The following is a 23,794-nucleotide window of genomic DNA, read 5'->3' on the forward strand; positions in this document are numbered from 1 at the left end:
TTAACGCTGTGCTCTCGCCTTCAACCCACCTCCACCCCAGCATCCGCCTGCTGGCTCCGACCGAGGGTTAAAGCTGTTATATTCACTCCTCAAATTCTGTATGTAAAATCTGTGAGGAGTGATTAAGTTGGAGCCTGACGCCAAAAATATTATGTTGCATAATAAATACTTAAACTTCTATGTGAGATTATTGGCTGAAATGAGGTTACGGTTTGTGTTTAAATGTTGACCCTGTTAGGCTCTTAGGTTAGGCTTTTAATTCAGAATCCGCGTTTGACTTTCACACTCCTGGCCTAAATAGTCCGGCCCTAAGGACGTCTCATTGGAGGAAATCTGGCCCCAGACTCAATATGAGTTTAACACCTCTGCCTTACAGTGTTAACTGTAACTTTCTTTGGTATGTTGCTGTTTTAAGCCACATGCTAACACGCTGTTATCAAGACGTTAGAGTGCTAAATATAATATGGTTATAAAGATAAAGTATTACCATGATCATCAACTGGCGGCTGGGGGGCCATACCAGGCCCCCCAAAGCTTCCTGTCCTGAAAGATCATTAAATTCAGAAAAGGAGGAAAACATGATGTTGTGGTTTTGAGAGTATCCTTTGGCTTTAAATGTTTGCAGCTGTTAAATCCATTCCACAAACAATTTATCTTGAAATAGTTTTAAAATGACTTAACATTTGATCTGTTTTTACATAAATGTACTTTTCAGTCAAACTTATTAAATATTTAAAAAAAGGGGGGGGGGTAAGGTTGGCAAAAGTGTTACAAAAATAATGGGTGAATGGTAAAATGGGTTGTGGAGTGGCCAAAAGGGTCAAAAACTGGTGAAAAAAGTGATGAAAATAGGAAAAAAGGGGTGAAAGCAACAAAAAGGGATTAAAAGTGTCAAAAATAGTGCAAAAAAAATAATGAAAATGGGTTAAAAAGTGGCAAAGATGGATAAAAGTAGGCAAAACATGCAGGAAAAGGGGTTAAGAGGGGTTAAAAACTTGCAAAATTGGTGAAAGAGAAAAAAAGTGGCAAAAAGTAGTAAACGTGGCAAAAATTGTGAAAAGGATTAATGACAAGGGGTTAAAAAGTGGAAAATAGAAGAAAAGTGGCAAAAATGGATAAAAGAGTGGCCCACGAAGATAAAATATGCAGAAAAAGTGGTTTAAAATGGGCAAAAGAATTGAAGAAAATGAGTTAAAGAGGCAAACAGTATCAAAAATGAGTTTAAAGTGGAGAAAACCACAGAAATAGCCTGGCAAAGTTGCAAGAAGAGGTTAAAGAGTGGCAAAATGGGGGAGAAGTGGCGAACATTAATTTAAAAGTTGCAAAAACTGTTGAAAAAAATGTAATGAAAAAAGGTGAAAAAGTGGCAAAAATGGATAAAAGAGTGGGTAAAACATGTAGGAAAAGTGGTTTAAGAGGGGTTCAAATCTTGCAAAAATTATTAAAAGAGAAAATAATGGGCAAAAAGTATAAAAAAAGGGTTTAAAGTTTCAAAAATGGGAGCTACATAGGGATAGATCTCACTGGTAATGACTAACAATTTCTTGCGTTTTGAAAGAAAATACAAATATTGCTACAATAATGTTTCAATCAGGCCAAAATACATCTTTAATTTTTGTGTATTTGAAAGTCCAGCTCCCAGGGTCTCTGTCAAGAATAAATCTGGCCCTTGTCCAGATGTTCTTGATGACCCCTGAAGTATTATGTAAATGCAGAGAAAGAGACAGAAGAGTGGATAAAAAATGATAGCAGGGAGCTCTTCTGTCCTGTCATTTTCAGATACCTGGCTCCGTCATGCAGCTCTAATCTTGTGTGCTCACTCATGCAGAGTTCAGCTCACTCCTTCAATCAGGTTGTGGGTTGCCAGGTCACAGGGACAGAGGATGTGGATTGTGTGTATTCTGTTATTTATACATGATTTGTCTTCTTTGGTGCCCTCAGACAAACATACAAAACATATGCTTCTGTGTAGAGCAATGAAAATTATGGGAGTACCCTGGGAGAAATGCTAAAACTGGAGGTGGCCCAAAAATACTGAAGAAACCCGGGAAAAACAGGAGTGTTGGCAGGCATGAACTCTGACTTCTTTTCTTTTGGTTTAGGTTTTCTCAATCTTCTGACAGTGGTTTAATATTAAGTGACATACTAGCAACGGGGGTCTCCACTATTTTTCTGCAAGACTTTTATAAATTAGTATGTAAGCCACTGACGACGCACATCTCCCAGCTCGCTCTCTTGGCGTGCTCATTCCATTTTAAACTCTGTTAATTACAGTTATTGGCTGATCTAAATAGCTATCTTGCAGCCAACCTGCATAGAAAAATCCATCCAATGAGACAACAACATGTCACAACACGCTTTTGCTACAATAAATCTCGCTGTTTCTCGCTGAGTAACTAACTGCCTGTAAATTAAACACAATTAGCTTTTTTATTGAGGGTTGTAATTTCACCACTGCAGTAATGAGGGTGTCAGCGCGGGCAATTACACAGACACATGGCGAGCTGCTGCAAACAGCGAGATTTTAATGGCAACAACAAACAGCAAACCAAGCCGAGGCAGAGGAGCCAAACACACCTGAAGACAGGCAGAGGGCCAGGAGCCTGCAGAGGGACTGAATCCATGTTTCTGCTTGAAGTAAAGTCACAAAGTTTCAAAGGATGGAGTTGCTCTGTTTTTGCTGCAGGAAGTGGATCATACCCAGACTGTGACCTGGCAGAATGAGGTCTCAGTGGATGGATGTCAGCCTCTGTGAAACATCGATGCTACACGGTCTCAAACCTGCCACAAAGACGAGCTGCTGTGAGTCAAAGACGGATGTCAATGTCTGAGAAAGAGAGACGGACGGACCCTCTCACGCGCAGGCTCACAGTGATCCATGATCCTGAATACTAAGAACTCTGAATGAAGGGTCCAAGCTGAAGAGAGTCTCTCCGTCCACGTGGAGCAGACTTTAATGCCAACTTTAGTAGATTATGTTGCAGAAACATAATTCCCATGTATTATTCCCCTGCATTCTGTTTACTCATGAGGTCACAAAGCCATCCAAAAGTGCACTTAACAGCAAAGATGGATTGAAGGAAGCAAAAATCAAATGGCAAAAATTCTACAGAAAACTACCAGAACATGTGAAAATCAATCCTCATAAGGAGTGCTGTTTGAAATGGAAATGTCTAATAACAGCAGTAAAGTGAAAGTAACCAAAGTAAAAATACTGCTCTATAATACAGGGAAATTAGACTTAAAACATACTGTTAAAAGAAAATATATTCATAAAACAAGCAACATTTTTTGCTTAGCTGGCCAGCTATGGAGGTCCTGTATAATTTTCTAGCCAGCATCATACGGCAGTTGATGATTTGTTAAAGCTCCACAAAAAGTGTGCACTTAAACATTGTAAATAAGCCAAAAGGCAAGGCTTTGATGCTCTCCTTATTGTGTTGTTGTCCTATCACTGCACAGATGCACCAGCGTGCAGAGACGTCCTCATCAAATGCAGTTATTTGGGAGAAAAAAACACCCTGTTTCATGCAAATTGGCCCTATTGTATCAAGCATATAATAAGGATAGCTCATCATAAAGATTAGCCTACTGTCTGCGAGAGCTGATGGAAGTGCGTTGCCATTTTTATGACGAACAAACTGTCCAGAGATCAGGAAATAATTCTCTGTAATTTAAAATAAATGATATGTAAATAATCAGTATATGTCTTTGGCATTACTGTTACTAAGCCATAACCAGGTGTTAAATCAGTCTGAGACTCTCAGCTGTGTTTTTTTTCTTAGGGTTCCCTTCATTCAGAGAGGAAACTTCATCCGGGTAGTGCTTGAGTGAACATATTAAAATTCCCTTTGATTAAAAGTACCGTCTGTTGTTATGGATGTTTAACATATGCAGCTGGGATTTGACACACCTGTTGCGGGTGTGAGCAGGGTGGATGGCATACCCTGCAGGAGCAGGCGATAATGGTCAGAAATCTAGCAAGATTAGGATTAAGAAAAGAGTTCAGTGCAGGGCTCTAGTTTAAAAGAATTATCTGAAATAAACAGCCGGTTTCAGGGTGGTTCACTAAGACAATCACGGCATCATTTTTGTGCATTCTACGGATATATCAACTGCACATACCTGCAGAAATTTTCATATCTTCCAGTGATAAATAACTTTATTTAGCTAATATTTGCTGATACCAGTATTAGTAGGACAATATTTTGCATTCCTACTTTATTTAGAAGAACAGCAGGTAATCTGCATCAGTCACATGTATGCAGCCATTAATGTTGACACCCTTTGTATTAGATTTAGCCTGTGGCTCAGGGTCCACTCATCTCACACTCTTATAAATTTCACATTCAGTACTCTGTCTATCCAGTCTGCAGAGCTTACAGCCAGTTATTTGAATCAATATTTGTTGTCAAATGGCTTGTTTAGCAGGCACATCTTTGGTAAAATGGAAATCATTACTGCAAACTAACCTTGAAAAAGTTTAAAATTCCAGCTTGAGTTTGTCCCCATCCGTGCTTATCTTACTCCATTATGACTTCATTATTTGATACACATCTTTGAACAAGGTCGCATTAAAGAGGAAAAGTGGAACCAGCTCAGAGAAAACACCCCACACGCCCCATTTACACTGAGTGTGACATTTTCCTTAGAGTAGATAAAGGATCTACCGTAGCAGGGACGGTGTGTCCTGCATCATGGCCCACAGGAGCCGTGTGTGGGCAGAGGGCCTGTGGGTGCATGACTCCGATTCCTCCATGCCAGGCCTGGTGGGCCTCCCTCTCTCGGTGTAGCACCAGCCGGTCGTATAGCTCCAGGTCCTGGGGGGGCACCAGGCTCCTCACCTCGGACAACATGGACAGCTGGAAGGAGAAAGAGCAAGAAACATGACAGGTATGTGTCTATCATATCAAATCTTTGCAGAAACCTGAAAATATCATGTAGGTGAGATAAGACCGAATTTAAAACCTCAATTCCAAAAAAAGTCCAGGTGCTGTGTAAATAAAAGTGGAATGCAATGATTTACAAATCTCATAAACCCATTTTTTATTCACAATAGCACATAAACAACATATCAGATATTGAAACTGAGACATTTCACCATTTCATAAAAATATTAGCTTGTTTTGGGTTTGATGGCAGCAACAAATCTCAAAAAAGTAGGGACAGGGCAAAAAGTGGTAATATTGGAAAAGATTTAGAGTAACATTTTGCCACTAATTAGGTTAACTGACAAAAAGTAACATGACTGGGTATAAAAGGAACATTTTAGAGAGGCAGAGTCTCTCAGAGAGATGACCAGAGGTGCATCATTCTACAAAAGACTGTGTCCAAAACTTGTAGAACAATTTCAGTCAAATGTTTCTCAATATAGAAGTGCAAAGACTTCAAATATTCCACCATCTACAGTCTGGAAACACCTCTGTGAGCAAGGGACGAGGTCAAAGATCAATACTGGATTTAAAACAGACAAGATACTGTACTGGAAATCACTGCATGGGCTCAAGAACACTTCCTCTGTTGGCCGTGCCATTCACAAAAGACAGCTAAAGCTTGATCAAGCAAAAAAGAAGCCACATTAGAACACAATCTAGAAACGCTGCCATCTTCTCTGGGCCAAGGTTCATATAAAAAGGACTGAGGTAAAAATGGAAAACTGTTCTGTGGTCAGACACTGTGTCCTCTGGACTAAAGAGGAGAGGGACCATCCAGCTTGTTATCCTGGCACAGTTCTAAAGCCAGCATCTCTGGGGTTGCATGAGCGCCAATGGCATGGACTGCTGACACATCTGGAAAAGAAATCTGAATGCTAAAAGTATAGGGAGGTTTAAGAGCAACATATGTTCTCATCCAGACAATGTCTCTTTCAGGGAAGGCTTTAACCATTTCAGCAAGACGATGCTACCACATAATGTTTTTATCACAACAGCAAGACTTCACAGTAAGGGAGTCCAGCCAGCATGTCCATGTGGGCCCCATATGGGCTATATGCTGGCTACAGTATAGGTCCCATGGTGGCCCCACCTGCGATTGCCCATGTTAACTGCAAGTGTGGATCAGCCCATAAAAGACCCATATAGACCCCCTCTAGAGATCCTTGCATTCACCCATGTTTACTACAAGTAGGATCCATCTTGGATCTGTAGAGATGGGGCATGTGTGGGACTCTTATTGGCTGATCCACACTTGCAGTTCACATGGGTATCACAGGTAGGGCCACCATGGAATCCATGGACAAACTCACATGGAACCCATACTGTAGCCCACAGTGACCCATGTGGGGCCCACATGGTGCTGAGCAGAAAAGACAAACATGAAAACATGTGGAGCATCATAAAATTCCAACAAAGAAAACAATCAAAACAATTGACAATCATTACATTCTTTTAATTTTTAAAACAATATCCCAACTTTTTTGGAATTAGTGTTGTATTTTTCATATAGAATATATCAAAGGTGGAATTTTATAGCTTTATGTAATTTTTGTGGCATCATTACAGGTGTGTGTTGACTTTTGATAGCTTTTTGCATCTGAGAGTGTTTTAGTGGCTTTCCTGATGACTTTAGCTCACGGGTGTCAAACTAAATCACAGCAGGGGCTGGATTCTGGATTTAGGTCTGACCTGAGGGCCAAACAGGAAAAAAAAAAAGAAAGAAAAAAAGAAAAGAAACAACAAAAGAAAAAAAAAAGACCTTTTAAGATTAAAAAGGTCAAAATGATAAGCTCAAACTCTGTGATAAAAAAAATGTATGTGTTCATAAGGTCAAAATACATCGTGAAAAGTCAGAAAAATGTTTTTGAAAAGCCAATATATGAGATAGAAAGTCAAAATCATGTGTTTAAAATGTCAAAATATCAGTTCAAATTATACATTATGAGCCTTAAAGGTAAAACATATGAGATTAAAAGTCAATTTAGGAGTTGGAAGGTCAAAATATGAGATGAAATTTGAAATATTTGTTAAAAAGGTCAAAATATGATTCAAAATTAAACATTTTGAATCCAAAAAGGTTGAAATATGTGATTTAGTCAAAATTATGAATTGAAAAGGTTAAGATATAAAATAAAAAGTCAAAATCATAGGTTTAAGTCGTAATTCTGAATTAAAATATGAAATGAGAACACAAATAGTTTTTTTCTCCCACATTCCCAATGTTTTATCTGATAGTTTTTACCCTACTTTTTCAATATTTCTATGACCTAACAAGGTTATTTTAAATCATCGGGGTTAAATTTACTTTTTATTGTGGAGGGAATTTGCAGACCTCATACCAGTGGGCCAGTTATAATAAAATTACAGTTTGATCATGCGGGCCAGGTATAACTGTACCACGGGCTGGATTTGGAACCCGGGCCTTGAGTTTACACCCCTGCTTTAGAAGCTGAAGCTAAATCTCTCCATCATTGACCCCTCCATGGACCCCGTGCCCTCCTGCAGCTACCTTTGCATGGGTGTTGAAGAGCTCAAACAGTGCCATGACCAGCGGCTCCACCCCGATGTGTCCGTCCTGGTACTCCTGCAGGTAGTACGCCATGGTCTGCCTCTCCGGCTCCGTCAGCAGCATGTAGGCCTGCTGCTCCAGGCTCACCAGAGCACCTGGGGGGCCCACACCTCTGTACCCCGCTGGCTGTGAAGATAGAGAGGGGAGAAGAAGCGTCAGAAGAGTTATCTTACTGTAGGAGCTGAGTGCATGCAGATTAAAAGTCTTCAGATGTGTGCAGACCTTCACCACCCCCCCAACATGTACACACACACGTGGCGGCAGCTGAGCTTATCTCTCTGAGGGAAAAGGCAGCACTTCAAAGCTGCAGGGCGGCTCTCAGTCAGAACTTATTTGCCTTTAAGGCTTCATCATTGTTATCTTCATGAGCAGCTCTCCTTCTGGAAACAACTCCTTGCTGTTTGGAGGCTGACGGAGTTTCAGCGAGGTCCTGTGGTTTTATTCCCACTGTTAAACCTTTGTATTAAATAAGGAGAGAAAATGGGACCCTACGAGCTGCTGGGAAATATTTCTGCCTCCCACAAAGATTTACCCATGTCAGAGCAAAACAAATAAATTGTTCATAACGTGGAGGGAATGGGAATTGAAGAGCCTCTGCATCAACAATGCGCTGCCGATGATAAAGCTCAATTCAGACAAGACAACAAATGAGAGTGAGAAAACCATTAAAGAATAGCTTTTCTCTGTTTTAGAATTAAAAAAGTGAAGGCTGAGAGAAAATGATGAAGACAACTGAGTGATAACTGGGAGCTCAGGCTGCAATTTGTTGGAGTGATAAATCAATAGTTGAATATTGAGTTTAACCTTGAATCTCCTCTGTCAGGTTAAATGATTGGCTTTATGTGCATCGATGTAATAAAAGAGGAACCTTTAAAGCTCAGGGTCAAAGGAAATAAACTCTTAAATCTCTCCAACAGAGCTCTGATTGTTTTTACAGGGGAGGGCAGTAGCTGCTGCCAAATTAAACACCTTCAGTCTTTCAAGTTTATAGCAGTTTTGTTAATGTTTGCAGCATTATGTGGCTATCAAAAATAAGCAGCTGTATAAACTGAGCACAACAAGTAGGGAAGTTTGTGAAGTTTGTGTTTGGTGGATTATTTCTCTTGTTACAATGCTTCTTGGTAATAAATCTTATACTGCTGGAAACCCTGTTTATTTCTCTTTTAAATGGTGCCACACTAGTAAGAAAGATGCATTTGTGGGATGAGCAGCAGAGCTGAGTATGTGGGTTGCACCCATGAAAAATGTGGCAAATCTTCTCTGCCACAGCCAAACAGCTTATTCTGCCATTGATTGCTCATGCTGGTCACTGGTCACGTGTTCACTTTCCAATTCACGGTTGCCGACACCGGCACAACGGGCCTGACAGTGAAGGGCAGTCACGGCAGACCTCTTGGAAGTGCTATGAGACTTGAGATTGGCTGCATGCAGTCTGTTCCAGATTGTCTTAGCAGAGAGCCACCAGTATTGTTCTGCAAACTTTGACTGCAAATCCGTAGAAGACACCCTACACTTCCTAAGTGCTTACATGGTGAGAAAATGGTCTTCTTGGGGTGTCGTCTTCATGGGACACCCACTTCGTGGCCTTTCTCTGACATCCCCTGTTGTATGGATCTTGGCCTTCAGTCTGGAGATGGTGCTAGGGGTCACTCCAGATAATGCAGCTATTTGGTTTTGTGGAACGCCAGCTTGCAGTAACATCAGCAGAATAAGCTGTTTGGCAGAGAAGATTTGGTAAATTTTCATGGGTGCAACCCTCATACTCAGCTCTGCAAATGCACGTTCCTTACAAATGTGGCACCATTTACAAGGGGAATAAAAGACTTTCCAGAAGTATAAGATTTGTTTTCAAGACGCATTGTAACAACAAAGAAATAGTCTGCCAAACACAAATGTCCTTACTTGTGCTAAGTTAATAAAGACACAAAGAGGAAGAGGACAATTCTCTCAGGAGACTTTGTACCTTTGGTAAACATGTTTCCAGCCATTGTTTTCTGTGTAATATAATTTATTCTTTCTGACCTTTATGTTTTAAATTCAATCTAATCATGTATTAAGTTAGCCCAGCCAGCGCTACATTCAGCGTCTTCACTCAATCAGTACAAACAGGGTAAAGATCAGACTTCCAGTTGCAACAAGCCCTCCAAAACATTGTTAACGGGGTGCACACTATTATCACTATGTTTAACTATCATGAGATTTTTATTTTAGAGGATAATCTCTGAACACATATAGGTTTTACCCTCTACAGAGCCGACTGGGTACATCCTGTCTCCCAAGTTGCATCCCTCTCTCCGAGGCTGTCCATAAGAGGGGACATAGGGGTGAGATTTCTGAGGCCCTGCCAAGCAGGGGGTCAGCAAAATCATGATCCATTGTAAAGTAAGGCTGTAACTACCATATTTTAACTTTAACCTGAGTAATAATCACTCTTATCAGAGTTACAATCATGAATTTATCATCGTTGTAGGACAATACAGCAGTTTACAAAATGTAAACCCATTTTCATAAAACAGAATGAAGTTTTTTCAGGTCATGAGAACAATGTGGAACGTAAGCTGAAGCCATTAGGGAAGTAATGTCAGACATCAAGATGCCAAAAAAACAAAACAAAACCCAGAAACTCTAATACTTTAAAGGAGACATATTATGTAAAAATAACTTTTTCAGGCTTTTCTAACAAAAATATGTGATATGTGATTTTCCCTCATCATGTCAAGTGGGGAGTAAGCCCCGCCCTCAGGTTAAGTTGGCCCACCCCACGAGGACAAGTTCTGCCCTCCTCTCCTGGTCTGGCTGCTGAGCGGAGGATCAGGAGAGCCACATCCATTAAGCCACATCCATTTCCTGAGAGGGGCGGAGTCAGGCAGCTCAGTAATATTTAAAGCCACAAACACAGAAACAGCTCGTTCTGAGCAGGGCTGACACAACAAAAATCCAATACTGGAGTGTTTTTTCAGCAACAAATTTCACAGGCATGTTTTAAGACCTCTGAGACCAAAATGAATGTGTCTTAAAAGGCTCAAATATGTCCCCTTTAATGGATAATTATTAGAAATGTTGCAAAATGGGTAAAAAGTAGGGAAAATGGGTTATAAGAGGTTTTTTAAAAGGGGCAAATCTTGGAGTTGCAAAAAAAGGGAGAATGGGCATAGAAGGCAAACAATGGGCAAAATGGGCTGAAATTGGAAATCTGTGGCAAAAAGTGGGTCTAAAGTGGCAAAAAAAAGTCATGAAAAAGAAAGTGGAAACATTGGCAAATAAGGAGAGAAATTCCAATACGTGGCATAAATGAGTTTAAAGTGGTGAAAATGGGTTGAAATGGGTTGAGTGGCAAAGTGACAAAAAGGTTTAAAGTTGCAAAAAAGCGGGTGATAATGGGTGACAAGTAGGAAAAATGGGTCAAAAGCGTTTCTTTAAAAGTGGCTTGAAAATAGGCAGAAAATGATAAAAATGAGCAAAAATTGGCTAAAATTTACAAAATATAACAACAATGGGTTCAAAGTGGCAAAAAGTAATGACAAAGTAGAAAAAAGTTGACTAAATCAGGACAAAATTGTCAGTAGGTGGCAAAAATTAGTTATAAGTGGAATAAAGGTGTCAAAAGTGGTGAAAATTGGTAAAAAGTTTGGGGGGGGGGGGGTCAAAAGTGGATAAAAAGTAGGAAAACTTTGTTTAAAGTCAAAAAATGAGAAAATGGACGAAAGTGGCAAAACATGGTGAAAACAGGATAACAGTCACAAAAAAGGCTAAAACAGGCTTAAAGTGGCAAAGATGGGCCAAGAATGTGGCAGAATGGGAAAAAATTCAAATTGGAAATTTGTGACAAAAAAATGGAATCGTGGAAAAAAAATCTGCGAAATCAGGATAAAAGTGTCAGGAAGTGGCAAAAAAAATAGTTAATATTTTCATAACTACTAACTGTGTTGACAGTTGCAAAGAAAAGGTGATTAAAATGGGAATTTAAAGTTATTAAAAAGTGACAAAATTTGATTTTAGGTGGCAAAAAAATGTGAAAATGGATTACAAGTAACAAAAAGGTGTGAAAGGTAAAAACTAGCTTAAAAGTGGCAGAATGGTTGAAATAAGTGGTGAAAAGGTGTTAAAAAGTCTTAAGATTAAAGAATTTCAACATCAGACCCAATAGTAGTTTGATACACTTTTCATCTCCTAAATGAGGTAACTGTTAGCCAGAGTTCGAATACCGATGCTACTGATCCACACACTATCAAAAATTTCAATTGTGGAGGGCCCTTTCACTGGGTTTTTCAGGGGCCCAGCTAGCTCTTTGGGCAGGCCTGCGTCCCACCAGAGAGACATGAGGAAACAAAGAGAGGGAGGGGAGCACAGAGGAAACATGTTTTAATGGACATGACCAGATCTTTACCTTCAAATCTAGTGTGAACAGGTCCGGACTGGTCATTTGGCTTATCTTCTTTGTGGACCAATACACTTTGGGGCTGGAATGGTTTATATACATTTTTTTTCTTTTTTAATACTCATCAATAAATTGCCAATCACCTTCAGCACTTGTGGCAGCTTTCTGGCTGTGTGCTTTATAATGACCGTTTCTAACTTTGACCCCTTATTTTTGATGCTCCCTTCAACCTTGAAACAGAGATACAAGAGGTGGTGGTGAAATCTTTACCCAAGAAATGAGATGACACTTCAACCTACTGACATGAAATCAGTAGTCATGTGACAGGATGAAAGCACTGAACATTTCTGTTTTGAACATTTTTTTTATTAGGGCTGTCAAGATTACTAGCATTGTGGAAAACCCCAGAACCATGATTAGCATATCATTCTTTTAGAGGCGATACGTTGCATGTTTTAGTATTTCTTTCAGCACACTTTAGTAAATCACATCAGCATCTCCCTGCAGCCACAGTGATGAAAACAAGTCCAGCACTGCTATGATACTGATATCAGTTGAGTCTGTTAAGAAGGGCCTCCTTACTTGGCCTTCAGGGCTCAGTCTCTTCTGTGGGCCGGCCTGACTTTAACATAAAGATTACCTTTGACATTTGTAAAGCAGACCTTACTCCCCCCTTTAAGAATCAAACAGCAAGCTGTGCAGTAAACGGTTACAGCAAATTCAGGACTTCTTATGGGCTCCTGCAGGGGTTTATGGGTATTTTCAGTTGACAGCAGACATACATACACAATGCACAGAGGGCAGGGAGGTCAATATGAGCCCATAAAAGGGCTAATTTTACCCTCAGGCATTCTCACTGTTATCCCGGCCGTAGTTGTTCACCTCAGATGAGTTAGGATGTTTAGACAGGAGGAGTTGTGTCAGAGAGACAGAAATGTCCTCTAAATGCTGTCCTGTCAGCAGTCATGTCCTAACCAATCACACAGCTGAGGCTGGGGCCTAATTAATATCCAGCACGCTGCCTGCGCTAACAAGCTGCTGTATGATAACCCTCCTGTTTGAGTCACGATGAAACGAGCCCCGAATACAACACATCCTATCCTCAGAAGCCATTCAGCTGTCTGAGCAGCCTTCCTCCTCTTACAGTCTCCCTCATTCATTAATGCTTACCCAGCGGCAGCTCAAACGCTTGTTGGACATGCATTAAATCAACATGGCCACCCATCCGATCTTAAATTACAGAACTCATTAAGAAGGAGCTGCCTGGGGCACAGAAGCATTTCAGAGGCTCATCACTGCAGAGCCTTTGATGCTGCTGTTGTCTTTGTGCACATATTAGCATGTAGCTCAGCTGTTTACAGTGTCGGTAGGGATCGTTTAACAAAAGGGACAACACCAGGGAGGAGGGAGGGGGAGTGAGGAAGATGATACAATAGAGATGTAGTATAGAGGCATAACATTTGTATTTTCCCACAAAGAAGACCAGCAAAGAATAAATTTTTGATCATAAGGATAATAGCTGTGTACAATTTCAATGGATACAGAATTCAAATCTCATAAACTCACACTTTATTCACAATAAAACATAAACAGCATACCGGATGTTGAAACTGAGACACTTTACCATTTCATTAAGAAAAATATAAGCTCAAATTGAATTTTATGGCAGCAACACATCTCAAAAAAGTTGGAACAGGGCCATGTTTACCATTGTTTAGACTCCCCTCTTTAATTAACTACAGTCTGTAAATGTCTGGGAAGTGAGGAAACCAGTTGCTTGGACTTTTGGGAGAGGAATGTTGTCTCATTCTTGTCTAGTGTAGGATTCTAGCTGCTCCACTGTCTTTGGTTTTTCATTTCATAATGCTCCAAAGGTCTGATATAGGAGAAAGGTGTGGATTGAGGCAGGCTGGTTCAGCACCTGGACTCATCTCCTGTGAAGCCATGCTGTTGTGATGGATGTGGTATGTGGTTTAGCATCCTCTTCCTGAAATATGCAAGGTCTTCCCTGAAAGAGACGTTGTCTGGATAGGAGCATATTTTGCTCTAGAGCTTCTTCATACTTTTCAGTATTGACGGTCCATGCCTAGGGTGACCAGATGTCCCGCTTTGTGTGGGATAGTCCTGCATTTTCATTACTTTTCACCCATCCTGCAAATTAAGATGCTGTCCTGCACTGTAATTGAAAGGCTCCAGTTTCAAGTGCACATTTTAAAATCTGGATTTCATCGAATAGTTGTGTGGAGAAAGCAGCGAGGGCTGCCTGTCATTGGGGGGTGGGATGCCATGTGATCATGTCAATCAAACTGGGACATGGCAGGTTAAAGGTTGAGTTATTTTTCTGTTTCACACGGTGAACTCAAACGAAGGCTTTCCAGTCGATGGACACATTCCTGCTAAACCCAAATAAGACTCAAATGCACAGTGGGTAAAAGTCTTGTGCTACTAAATCAATCTGATGGCAAAGCATAGAAATGATATGAGCTAAGGGGCAGAATAGAAATGTTCATTTTCTAAAGTAATTTCAGACTACCTCAATGCATTGGTATCCCATATGTGCCCACATAAACATAGTTTCTGTCCTACATCTGGTAAGCTGAGATCTGGTCACCCCTCCTACCCCACAGGCACTAATGCACCCCCATACATCAGAGATGCAGACTTTTGAGCTGTGCGCTAAAAAAAAGCTGGATGGTCCCTCTCCCTTGAAGTCCACAGGACATGGCATTTATGGTTTCAAAAAATCTCAAATTGTGATTCATCTGACCACAGAACAGTTTTCCATTTTACCTCAGGACACTTCAAATGAGCTTTGGTCTGGGAAGACGGTGCCATTTCTTGATTGTGCTCACATATGACTTTAGCTTTATTAAGGATTGCACAGCCCACTGTATTGACAGACGCTGATTTCTGGAAGTGTTTATGAGCCAATGCAGTGGTTCTCCAGCACAGTATCATGCCTGGTTTTTATGCAGTGCCACCTGAGGACCCCAAGATCACCTGCATCCAATACTGACTTTCAGCCTTGTCCCTTGCTCATAGAGATTTCTCCAGATTCTCTGAATTCTTTGATGGTATAATGGAACATTTTTCTGAAAATTTTCCACAATTTGAGTCAGTTTCAGTTTCTCACAGATAGTTGAACCTACACATCTTTACTCCTGAGAGACTACGCCTTCTCTAAAATGCTCCATTTATACTCAGTCACGTTTCTGACCAGTTGCCAACTATCCTAATTAGTAAAATTTTTCATGAAATTGTAAAATGCCTAAGTTTCCACATCTGAAATGTGATTTATGTTCTATTGTGAATAAAACATGGATTTATAAGATTTAAAAATCATTATATACTGTTAATATTTACATTTTACACAGCGCCCTGACTTTTTTGGGATTGGGGTTGTAGCTTAATATGTATTATGTTTCTTTCCTTATAAGGCATAAGTGATGCTGATCATTTTACTGTACATCAGCACTCTGTAGAGAATTTGGTCCAGTCAGTTTAAAATCATAGGAAACATGTTTGAAATAAATAAAATAGAATGAAATGATATAAAATAAAATAAAATAAAATAAAATATAAAAAATAATGTAAAATAAAAGTTTGTTCTTCTCTCCATCATAACTTTTTGTCCTTGCTGCAGAGTTTCTACACAAAGTCTACAAAACGCTGAACCAACCATGAGCTGAGCAGAGAAATGTGATGGCAGCATTTTGGTTTTATTAAACAGTTTTGTTTCCTTTAAACAGAATAAAAAACAAAAAAGATGTAAGTTTGAAATCCCTAAAGCCCTCATGCAAATATTTTCCTACTACAAAGTTTGTGATGCTCAGTCGGATTTATGTCTGGCTCCATAACAACCAATACAAATGCATTTTAGAGGATAAGCCCAGCAACAAACAACCAGAGCAGAACAGGCTCAGACGACAACGTGACATTAATTCACAACAAAAACATGTTAATATCTGCACATGACTGGACTGACAACAGTGTATTTATAAAAATGTGTCCCCACAGCCTCACAGGGCGATGATAGAACAGCAGGGATTCATTGTTGGAGCAGAGGGGCTGCTGGGATCTGTGTGCATAAAAACAACCTGTGTGAAAGTCTGGGAACAACCAACTGAACCATGTCAAAACTTCAGTCAGAGCCTTACCCTTGTGTCCATTTGAATAAAAATCACATCGTGTCCTGAATATTTTCTCTTTGCACAAAGATTAATTGGTTTAAAAAGACTGGATGTGGTTTAGACAGGGCCATGTCTGAGCCGGGTCCAACCAAATATGTGTGATGAGTCAGTGGAGGACTCTGATGGCAGAGATCAAAATAATAAAAGGGCACCTGTTTAATGTAGTTTGGCATGAAAAGCATACAAAAAGTCATCGTATGTACAAGAATGGTGAAAGAGCCCATTCTGACATACAGTCATGGATGAAAGTATTGGCACCCCTGGAATTTTTCCAGAAAATACACAATTTCTCCCAGATATTGTTGCAATTACAAATTTTTTTGGTATACACGTGTTTATCTCATTTATGTGCATTGGAACAACACAAAAAAATCCAAAGAAAAAAGACAAAATTGACATAATTTTACACAAAACTCGAAAAATGGGCAGGACAAAATTGTTGGCACCCTCAACCTAATATTTGGATGCACACCCTTGAGAAAAAGTAACTGAAACAATCGCTTCCTAAAACAATCGACAAGCTTCTTACACCTCTCAACTGGAATTTTGGACCACTCTTCTTTTGCAAACTGCTCCAGGTCTCTCAGATTTGAAGGGTGCCTTCTTGCAACAGCAGTTCTGAGATCTCTCCATGGGCATTCAATGGGATTTAGATCCGGACTCATTGCTGGCCACTTCAGAACTCTCCAGCGCTTTGTCTCCAACCATTTCTTGGTGCTTTTTGAGGTATGTTTCGGGTCATCTTCCTGCTGGAACACCCATGACCTCTGACGCAGACCCAGCTTTCTGACACTAGGCCCTACATTGCGGCCCAAAATCTTGTGATAGTCTCCAGATTTCATGATTCCATGCACACAGTCAAGGCACCCAGTGCCAGAGGCAGCAAAAAAAACCCAAATCATCTTTGAACCTCCAGCATGTTTGACTGTAGGTACTGCGTTCTTTTCTTTGCAGGCCTTATTCCATTTTCTGTAAACAGTAGAATGACCTGCTTTACCAAAAAGCTCTATCTTAGTCTCATCTGTCCACAAAATGTTCTCCCAGAAGGATTGAGGCTTACTCAGATACATTTTTGCAAACTCCAGTCTGGCTTTTTGATGTCTCTTTGTCAGCAGTGAGGTTCTCCTCGGTCTCCTTCCATAGCGCTTCATCTCATTCAGATTACTACATATGCTGACACTTTTGCACCCTGAGTCTGCAGGACAGCCTGAATTTGTGTGGAAGTTGACTGAGGATGTTTATTCACCATTCCAACTATCCTTCGTTGCATTCTTTTGTACATTTTTCTCTTCCATCCACGTCCAGGGAGATTAGCCACAGTTCCATGGGTTATAAACTTCCTGATTATATTACGCACAGTGGACAAAGGAATGTCAAGATCTCTGGAAATGGTCTTGAAACCTTGAGGTTTTTTCATATTTTTCCACAATTTTGCTTCCTACATCCTCAGATAATTCTAGGCTCTTCTTTCTCTTCTTGATGCTTGGCGCGACACACACAGGCACACAACACAAAGGTTGAGTCAACTTTTATACATTCTATCTGGCTTCAGGTGTGATTTCTAGATTGTCAGCACCTGTTACTGCCACAGGTGAGTTTAAATGAGCATCACACGCTTGAAATAAAATGATTTACCCACAGTTTTAAAAGGGTGCCAATAATTTTGTCTGGCCCATTTTTTGAGTTTTATGTAAAATTATGTCGATTTTGTCTTTTTTCTTCAGGTTTTTGTGTGTTGCTCCAATGCACATAAAGGAAATAAACATGTGTATGATTACCTGGGCCCACAGCAGGGAAGGGCCCTTGGGGGGTGTCTGCAATGAAAAGTGTGTATTTATCTAATTTTTCTTAGTAATTAGAGTCATTATTAAATCAAAGCCAACTGAATGAATCTATCAAGAGACTGAAAAAAAGAGTAAAATACAACACTTGGGGCCATGCTCCTTCCTTAAAAATGCCCAAATGGTAAAGTCAAGCACTGTGAAATAATGGAAGTAAATTTAATTCAACCATTGTAAAAATATTTCTCATATATGGGGAATTTATAGTTCAAAAATACATTTAAATGCATAGATATATGTAACAGCTAGCTGGTTAAGGGTGGCCTTGAGTTACATTCTTTCTGCTGGGCCCAGAATCTCTAGCTACGCCCCTATTTCTCTCGTACATTAAGGTGTATAGAGAAAACTGCATGTGCATGCGCACGTGTGTTTGAATTGCACAATAGGTTTAATGAAGACAGAGAGGCTGTCCAAGACCATAAACGTTCTGGGTGCCCATGCAAAAACTTCTGAAAACATTCAACAAATCGAACAAATCATTGGAAATGATCAACGACTCAGAATTAGAATGAGAGCAGAAATGGTCTTCAGTGATAAAGAGACAGTTGGGCAAATTCTGTTTGAAAATTTGAACATGACAAAAGCATGTACCAAAGTTGTCCCAAAACTACAAATGCCAAATACCCACTCAGGCTTCCTCCTTCTTGCATTCTCTCATGCTTAGCCTTCTCATAGCTGCCTTTTAGGCTTTTTCCTCCTCCTCTGGTTTAGTCTAGCAGAACTGACTTTTCCAGCTCCCTTGGAGGAGTCTATGCTTGTGCCAATGGCGTCTAAGTCTTTGATTTAAACTGGATTTTATTTCAATAAAAAAAAATAAAAACAAGAATGATTAGACGACATCAAACAATCTGACGTTCAGACAGGGACAGGGTAAAATTTAAATTCCATATCTAATTTATCTTCTTGATCTAATTCTATGAAGAAAAGAATGTGGATTTATTTTAGAATTACTGAAGCCAGAATGATCTAAAGCAGCTGTTTAAATTTACTGGGAAATGTAGAAGAAGTAAATTTCTATAAATAAGAGGGAACATAAAAACACCCATCTTTTACACCAAATATGACATTCCTGAAATGAGCCGGCGCTTTGGAGAGAACAGTCTCTGTGTCTTGAATGTTGATGTGTTTGCAGAAGGAAGCAGTGCATGACTGTTGCTCTTACCTTCCCTAAAACCGGAGTGGCTCTGGCCGACGAGGGTCTGCAGAAAAGAAGAAAAGCGTAGTAAAACAAAGTGAAATCAGAGCAACATTTTAACACACAAGCATCGGCACAAATACACCGACACTCCAGCAGCTCTTCTGCACGATGAAAATTAAAAACAACCACATTAAAGCTCGGCCCACCCTGAGGTAGGATGGAGGAACACCGGTTTAATGAGGTGGAGCTCAAAGACACCTTGTATGATTTCTAAAACAGCAGCAGAGAAATTTTAGACCTCTATGAATTCTCAAAGTCAGCTCCATTAAAGCTGGGACACAGATGGAGGGGGGGAGACAGTCCTTCATGTCTCTGCCCCGCTAAAGAGACCCTCCCTCAGTAATGGAGCAACAATAAGAAGAAACTCTGATCACAGCTCAACCATAAGGCAACATCTCTGCTGTTACTGATTAAGTTTTGAATTAATTAATCAGAACACAGGGCTTTTTCTTCTTTCTTTTGAACATCAAGGGTCTTTGTGTCCACAGCCACTGAACGACAGGATTCCTCACACTGCCTTCATGATTTTTTTGGGTGAAATTTGCTGCAGAGAACAAAAAATTGTGTCTGCAAATTCATGCAAATTTAAAACTTTTAATTTTTTTTGCACAGCAAAAATAAAAGGTGTTTGAGATTTCTTACATCGGTGCACCAGACAAAGACTGAATTTTCTGATTTAATGTGTTTGATTTCATTCTCTTTATGAAATATCAAATGGTAAAGAACAAAGACGTTTATCTTAAAGCATCTATTCAATAAACTTTAAACACATAAAATCATAGAGCATTTTGCAGGTGTGCTGAGCTGATTTCAATGATTAAAAGGGAGAAAAACACTTTTTATAAGGGAAGATCTGTCAAAATGAGGGTGGGCTACAACTTTGTAACCGTGAGGTCTAAAGACTGTGCTTCACAACAGTACAAGATTTATTTAATAACGGTGAATAATATACAGGTGCATCTCAATAAATAAGAATATCATCAAAAAAGTAAACTAATATATTATATAGATCCATTACACACAGGCTGATATATTTTAACAGTTTATTTCTTTTAATTTTGATGATTATGGCCTACAGCTAATAAAACCAAAATTCAGTATCTTAGAAAATTTTGATCCTTGAAAGGACACTTTAAAATGTTCTCCTCTTAAAGAGCACCCTGTAGAGCCCTTTTACGTATCTGTCTAATGGAAGGACACCCTAGAGCAGGGGTCATTAAGTACATTTGCACAAGGGCCAGATTTAGTCTGACAGAGTCTCTGGGGGCCGGATCTTCAAATAAAGAAAAATTAAATCAAGATTTGTTCTGATTAACAAATTATTTTATTAGTATTTGTATTTTCTTTCAAAATGCAGCACATTTTGAGGCATTACCAGTGAGATCTATCCTGATCTATAATGCCATAGACCACAAGGACACAGGCGTGCCCACAGAATTGACTGGGCTCCTGAAAATCTTGGAGAATGGGCTCTCAACAATTGTGATTTAGCACCATTATGAACTCATGTTTCACATTTTTCACTACTTCACTGCTTCATTCTGCCATTTCTGAAACATTTTGTGCCACTTTCAACCCATTTTTGCCACTTTTTCCTTATTTCATCACTCTTTAACCAACTTTCCTGCCTTTTCACTGCTTTGCCAGTGGCTTTTTTTGCACCATTTTGCCACTTTTGACCCATTTTTGATACTTTTTTCTTTAACTCTTACAAACCACTTTTCTTGCCTGTCTTATCCCTATTGTGTCACTCCTTTATCAGTTTTTGCCACTTTTCCTCTATTTTTTCCACTTTTCATTATTTTTTTCCACCATTATTGCCACTTGTAACCCATTTTTGATATACCTTTTGCCCCTTTTTTCCTTTTATACTAATGTTTTGAAACATTTTAACTTCTTTTCACCACTTTTCCTGTAAAATTTTGTCCCTTTGTGCCACTCCACAACCCAATTGGATGCTTATCGCCCATTTTTGACACTATCTAACCCCTTTTCACCACCTTATCTGGCCATTTTTTGCCATTTTTAACACATTTAAAAAAAAAAAATTACTAATAATGGCTGTGTATCGCCGCATTATGTAATAACGTTGCATTATGTAATAATGTAATACATTTTCCATCCATCATGTTACAATGCCGCATTTTCTAAGCCACTAAGCGGCTAGAGGTATGGCAAGGTAGCTGGGTAGGGCATACCTTGGAGACCACACTAAGTCCTATGGTTAGGGTTATTAAATAATGTGGCTTTACAGGCTGACAAGAGAATTTCTGTAAAAACAGATCAAATGTGAAGTCATTCTAAGACTATTTGAATATTCATTGTTTTTGGGTTTGGATTTAACAGCTGCAGACATTTGAAGCCAAAAGATACTCTTAAAACCACAACATCCTCTTTTCCTGCTTTTCTGAATTTAAGGATCTTGTGGGAGCCAGACAGGAAGTTTTGGCTGCCAGTTGATGATCAATCTCTGCCTCAAAAATGTATTAAACTTTTGAAACATATTTCAGGGTGAAGAAATGTTTCACCTTCTGCGATTTGAAAATTGCATCAGAACATGTTGCAGTTTAATCTAAATTTCAATTAATTGCCCAGACCTAGTTCTGCCTCTTCTTCAACAACTTTTTAACCACTTCTTACCAAAAGTGTCTGATCGTTTTTGCCACTTTTTCCTATTTTATCCCATTTTTTGACTCTGAAATAATTTTAGGCTCTTTGTAAATCCCTTTTACTTCTTGATCAGGCTCTCTTTGCTATTTTCAACCTATTTTTAATTTTTTTTATTTTTTGCCAATTTTTGCCTCTTTAACCCAATTAGGCCAATTTTTGGCCCATTTTTCATACTTTTAACTACTTTTTACAACTTAATCTGAAATTTTTTTCAACTATTTGCCACTACTAACTCACCCACCACTTTTTCATCTACTTTTAACCGCTTTTCACCACTTTCCACCCATTTTTTGCAATTATTAAATTTTTTTCCCTTAAAATTGTCTCTGTGTCTTTGACTTAATTTTCTAGCATCCTTACATGTGTGTACTGTATAAAAATATAGTTCTCACAGATATACTAGAGACCCTGTAAAGTTTAAATAAATCTGTATTTAGGTGTGTTGTATGACAAGTCACTGCGTTATGAACCTCCAGGTCAATTTTCAGTCAAATAAAAGACCTCTAAATTTATAAAATAAAGCTCCAAAACCATGCAAAATGAGGCAGTAAAATCTGCTCCAGGATGGTCTGGGTGTGTCTGTTGAATGAGCTGAAGCTGCACCCACTGTACTGAGATTAACTGCTCTGTGATTTTATATTGTAGTTTTAGAGGGGCGGTGTCATTCCCTCCTGTGGGCTCGTGACATCATAAGCCCACAAACTGGCCCCGCCCACATGAAACCAAGCCAGTAAAGAGGTGAAAAACGTTCCATCGGTCTAAAGTCAGAATTCAGTCACATGTAGATCTCAGTGTTTTCACATGTTTACAGCAACCATATTCCAACATTTCTAGAGTGTTAACAGGGTCTTTAATATTTGAACATGATTTTGTTGACCTTCATGGACCCCCATTAGGCTGGGTCTCAGAAAGCTCTCTTCTTTATCTTCCCTTATGTGCAGCCTTGGCAGCACGTCTCTACTTTCAAAATTTTTTATTATTATTTTAAGTTTTAAATAGGGGCCCCGTGGTGAAATTTACATACCAAGCATGTAGAAAGTAATTCTGTCTTTTTATAGTGTCTGGAAAGATTGGTAAGCAACTGCTTTGAAAATAAAAGCCCGGCTTACTTATCAAACACAGACGCATCTCTGCTCTCGTTAGCCCCACTCACCTTGAGCTGCAGGCGCTGACATTGGTCTGGACTCCAGTGTTCACACTGGAGTTGGTGACAGAGCCCTGGCTCACTGTAGCGTTGGTTTCTGCGATGGCCTGACTGCAGATCCACTTTGTCTCATCGACCACGGTGCGAGCGTGAGGCAGACGACCCACATCCCTCACCTTCATCAGCAGGTGGCGCCCTGTCTTCAGGATGTGGACCGCCTCATCGTGGGAGATGGTAACAAAGCTCTGGCCGTTCACTTCCAGGATCTGATCGCCCACCTGAAACACGAGTGGTTTTGTTAAAAATAATCTCAGTTACGGTGGTTTTATTTCTTTTTATTCATTGCTTCAGTCAATATTTGCAGATTCAATGCTGAAAGCCTCAGAGCAGACAGAGCCCACTCTCCCTTCGCAGATAGCGGAGGGAGAGTGGGCCAACCTGGGGCCCGTGCTCTGTAGGAGCACGGGCCCCAGGTTGGGGTCCATCCGCATGAGAATCTGAAGTCTGACATTAAGGGAAATGATAATACCATCTTCAATCAGCTTATCATACGTTAGTGTTAACAGCCTTGACTCATTGCTGAGTGGGATGCTGGGAGGTGTTCTCTCTTTGACCTGAAAGCTCTGAGCCTGAGGCCCTTTATACTTTATGGAAAAGATCAAAAATGTGCTCCGATTGTAAAAAAGCACACTGTATTTTACTTTCACTTTCCACAGAACTTAAAAATATTGAAGTGATAGTTTGCCTTTTTACTGGAAGACTATGGGTCCTTTTGTTTTTTCCCACCAGACCCCCAGGAAAGGCCGAGAGTAAACAGGTAAGTCTAGAATTTTCCAGGTTGCATGAGTGAAAAGGGCTTGATTCATATCA

The 23,794-nt window shown here is 39.7% G+C and overlaps 1 protein-coding gene across 1 annotated transcript in view; it reads right to left on the reverse strand.

Annotated features, from left to right (window-relative positions):
• The window catches only part of LOC121509783 (whirlin-like), a 162,474-nt gene that overhangs the window by 29,147 nt on the left and 109,533 nt on the right, over positions 1-23,794 (reverse strand). Inside the window, exons 4-7 of the mRNA XM_041787444.1 lie at positions 22,934-23,202; positions 19,075-19,111; positions 7,444-7,629; positions 4,671-4,862 (exon numbers count right to left, since the gene is read on the reverse strand). Coding sequence (XP_041643378.1) covers positions 4,671-4,862; positions 7,444-7,629; positions 19,075-19,111; positions 22,934-23,202 — 684 coding nt within the window. The remainder of the gene's footprint in view (positions 1-4,670; positions 4,863-7,443; positions 7,630-19,074; positions 19,112-22,933; positions 23,203-23,794) is intronic.

This window comes from Cheilinus undulatus, linkage group 5, assembly GCF_018320785.1.
Source record: "Cheilinus undulatus linkage group 5, ASM1832078v1, whole genome shotgun sequence".
In the NCBI taxonomy this organism is placed as follows: Eukaryota; Metazoa; Chordata; class Actinopteri; order Labriformes; family Labridae; genus Cheilinus; species Cheilinus undulatus.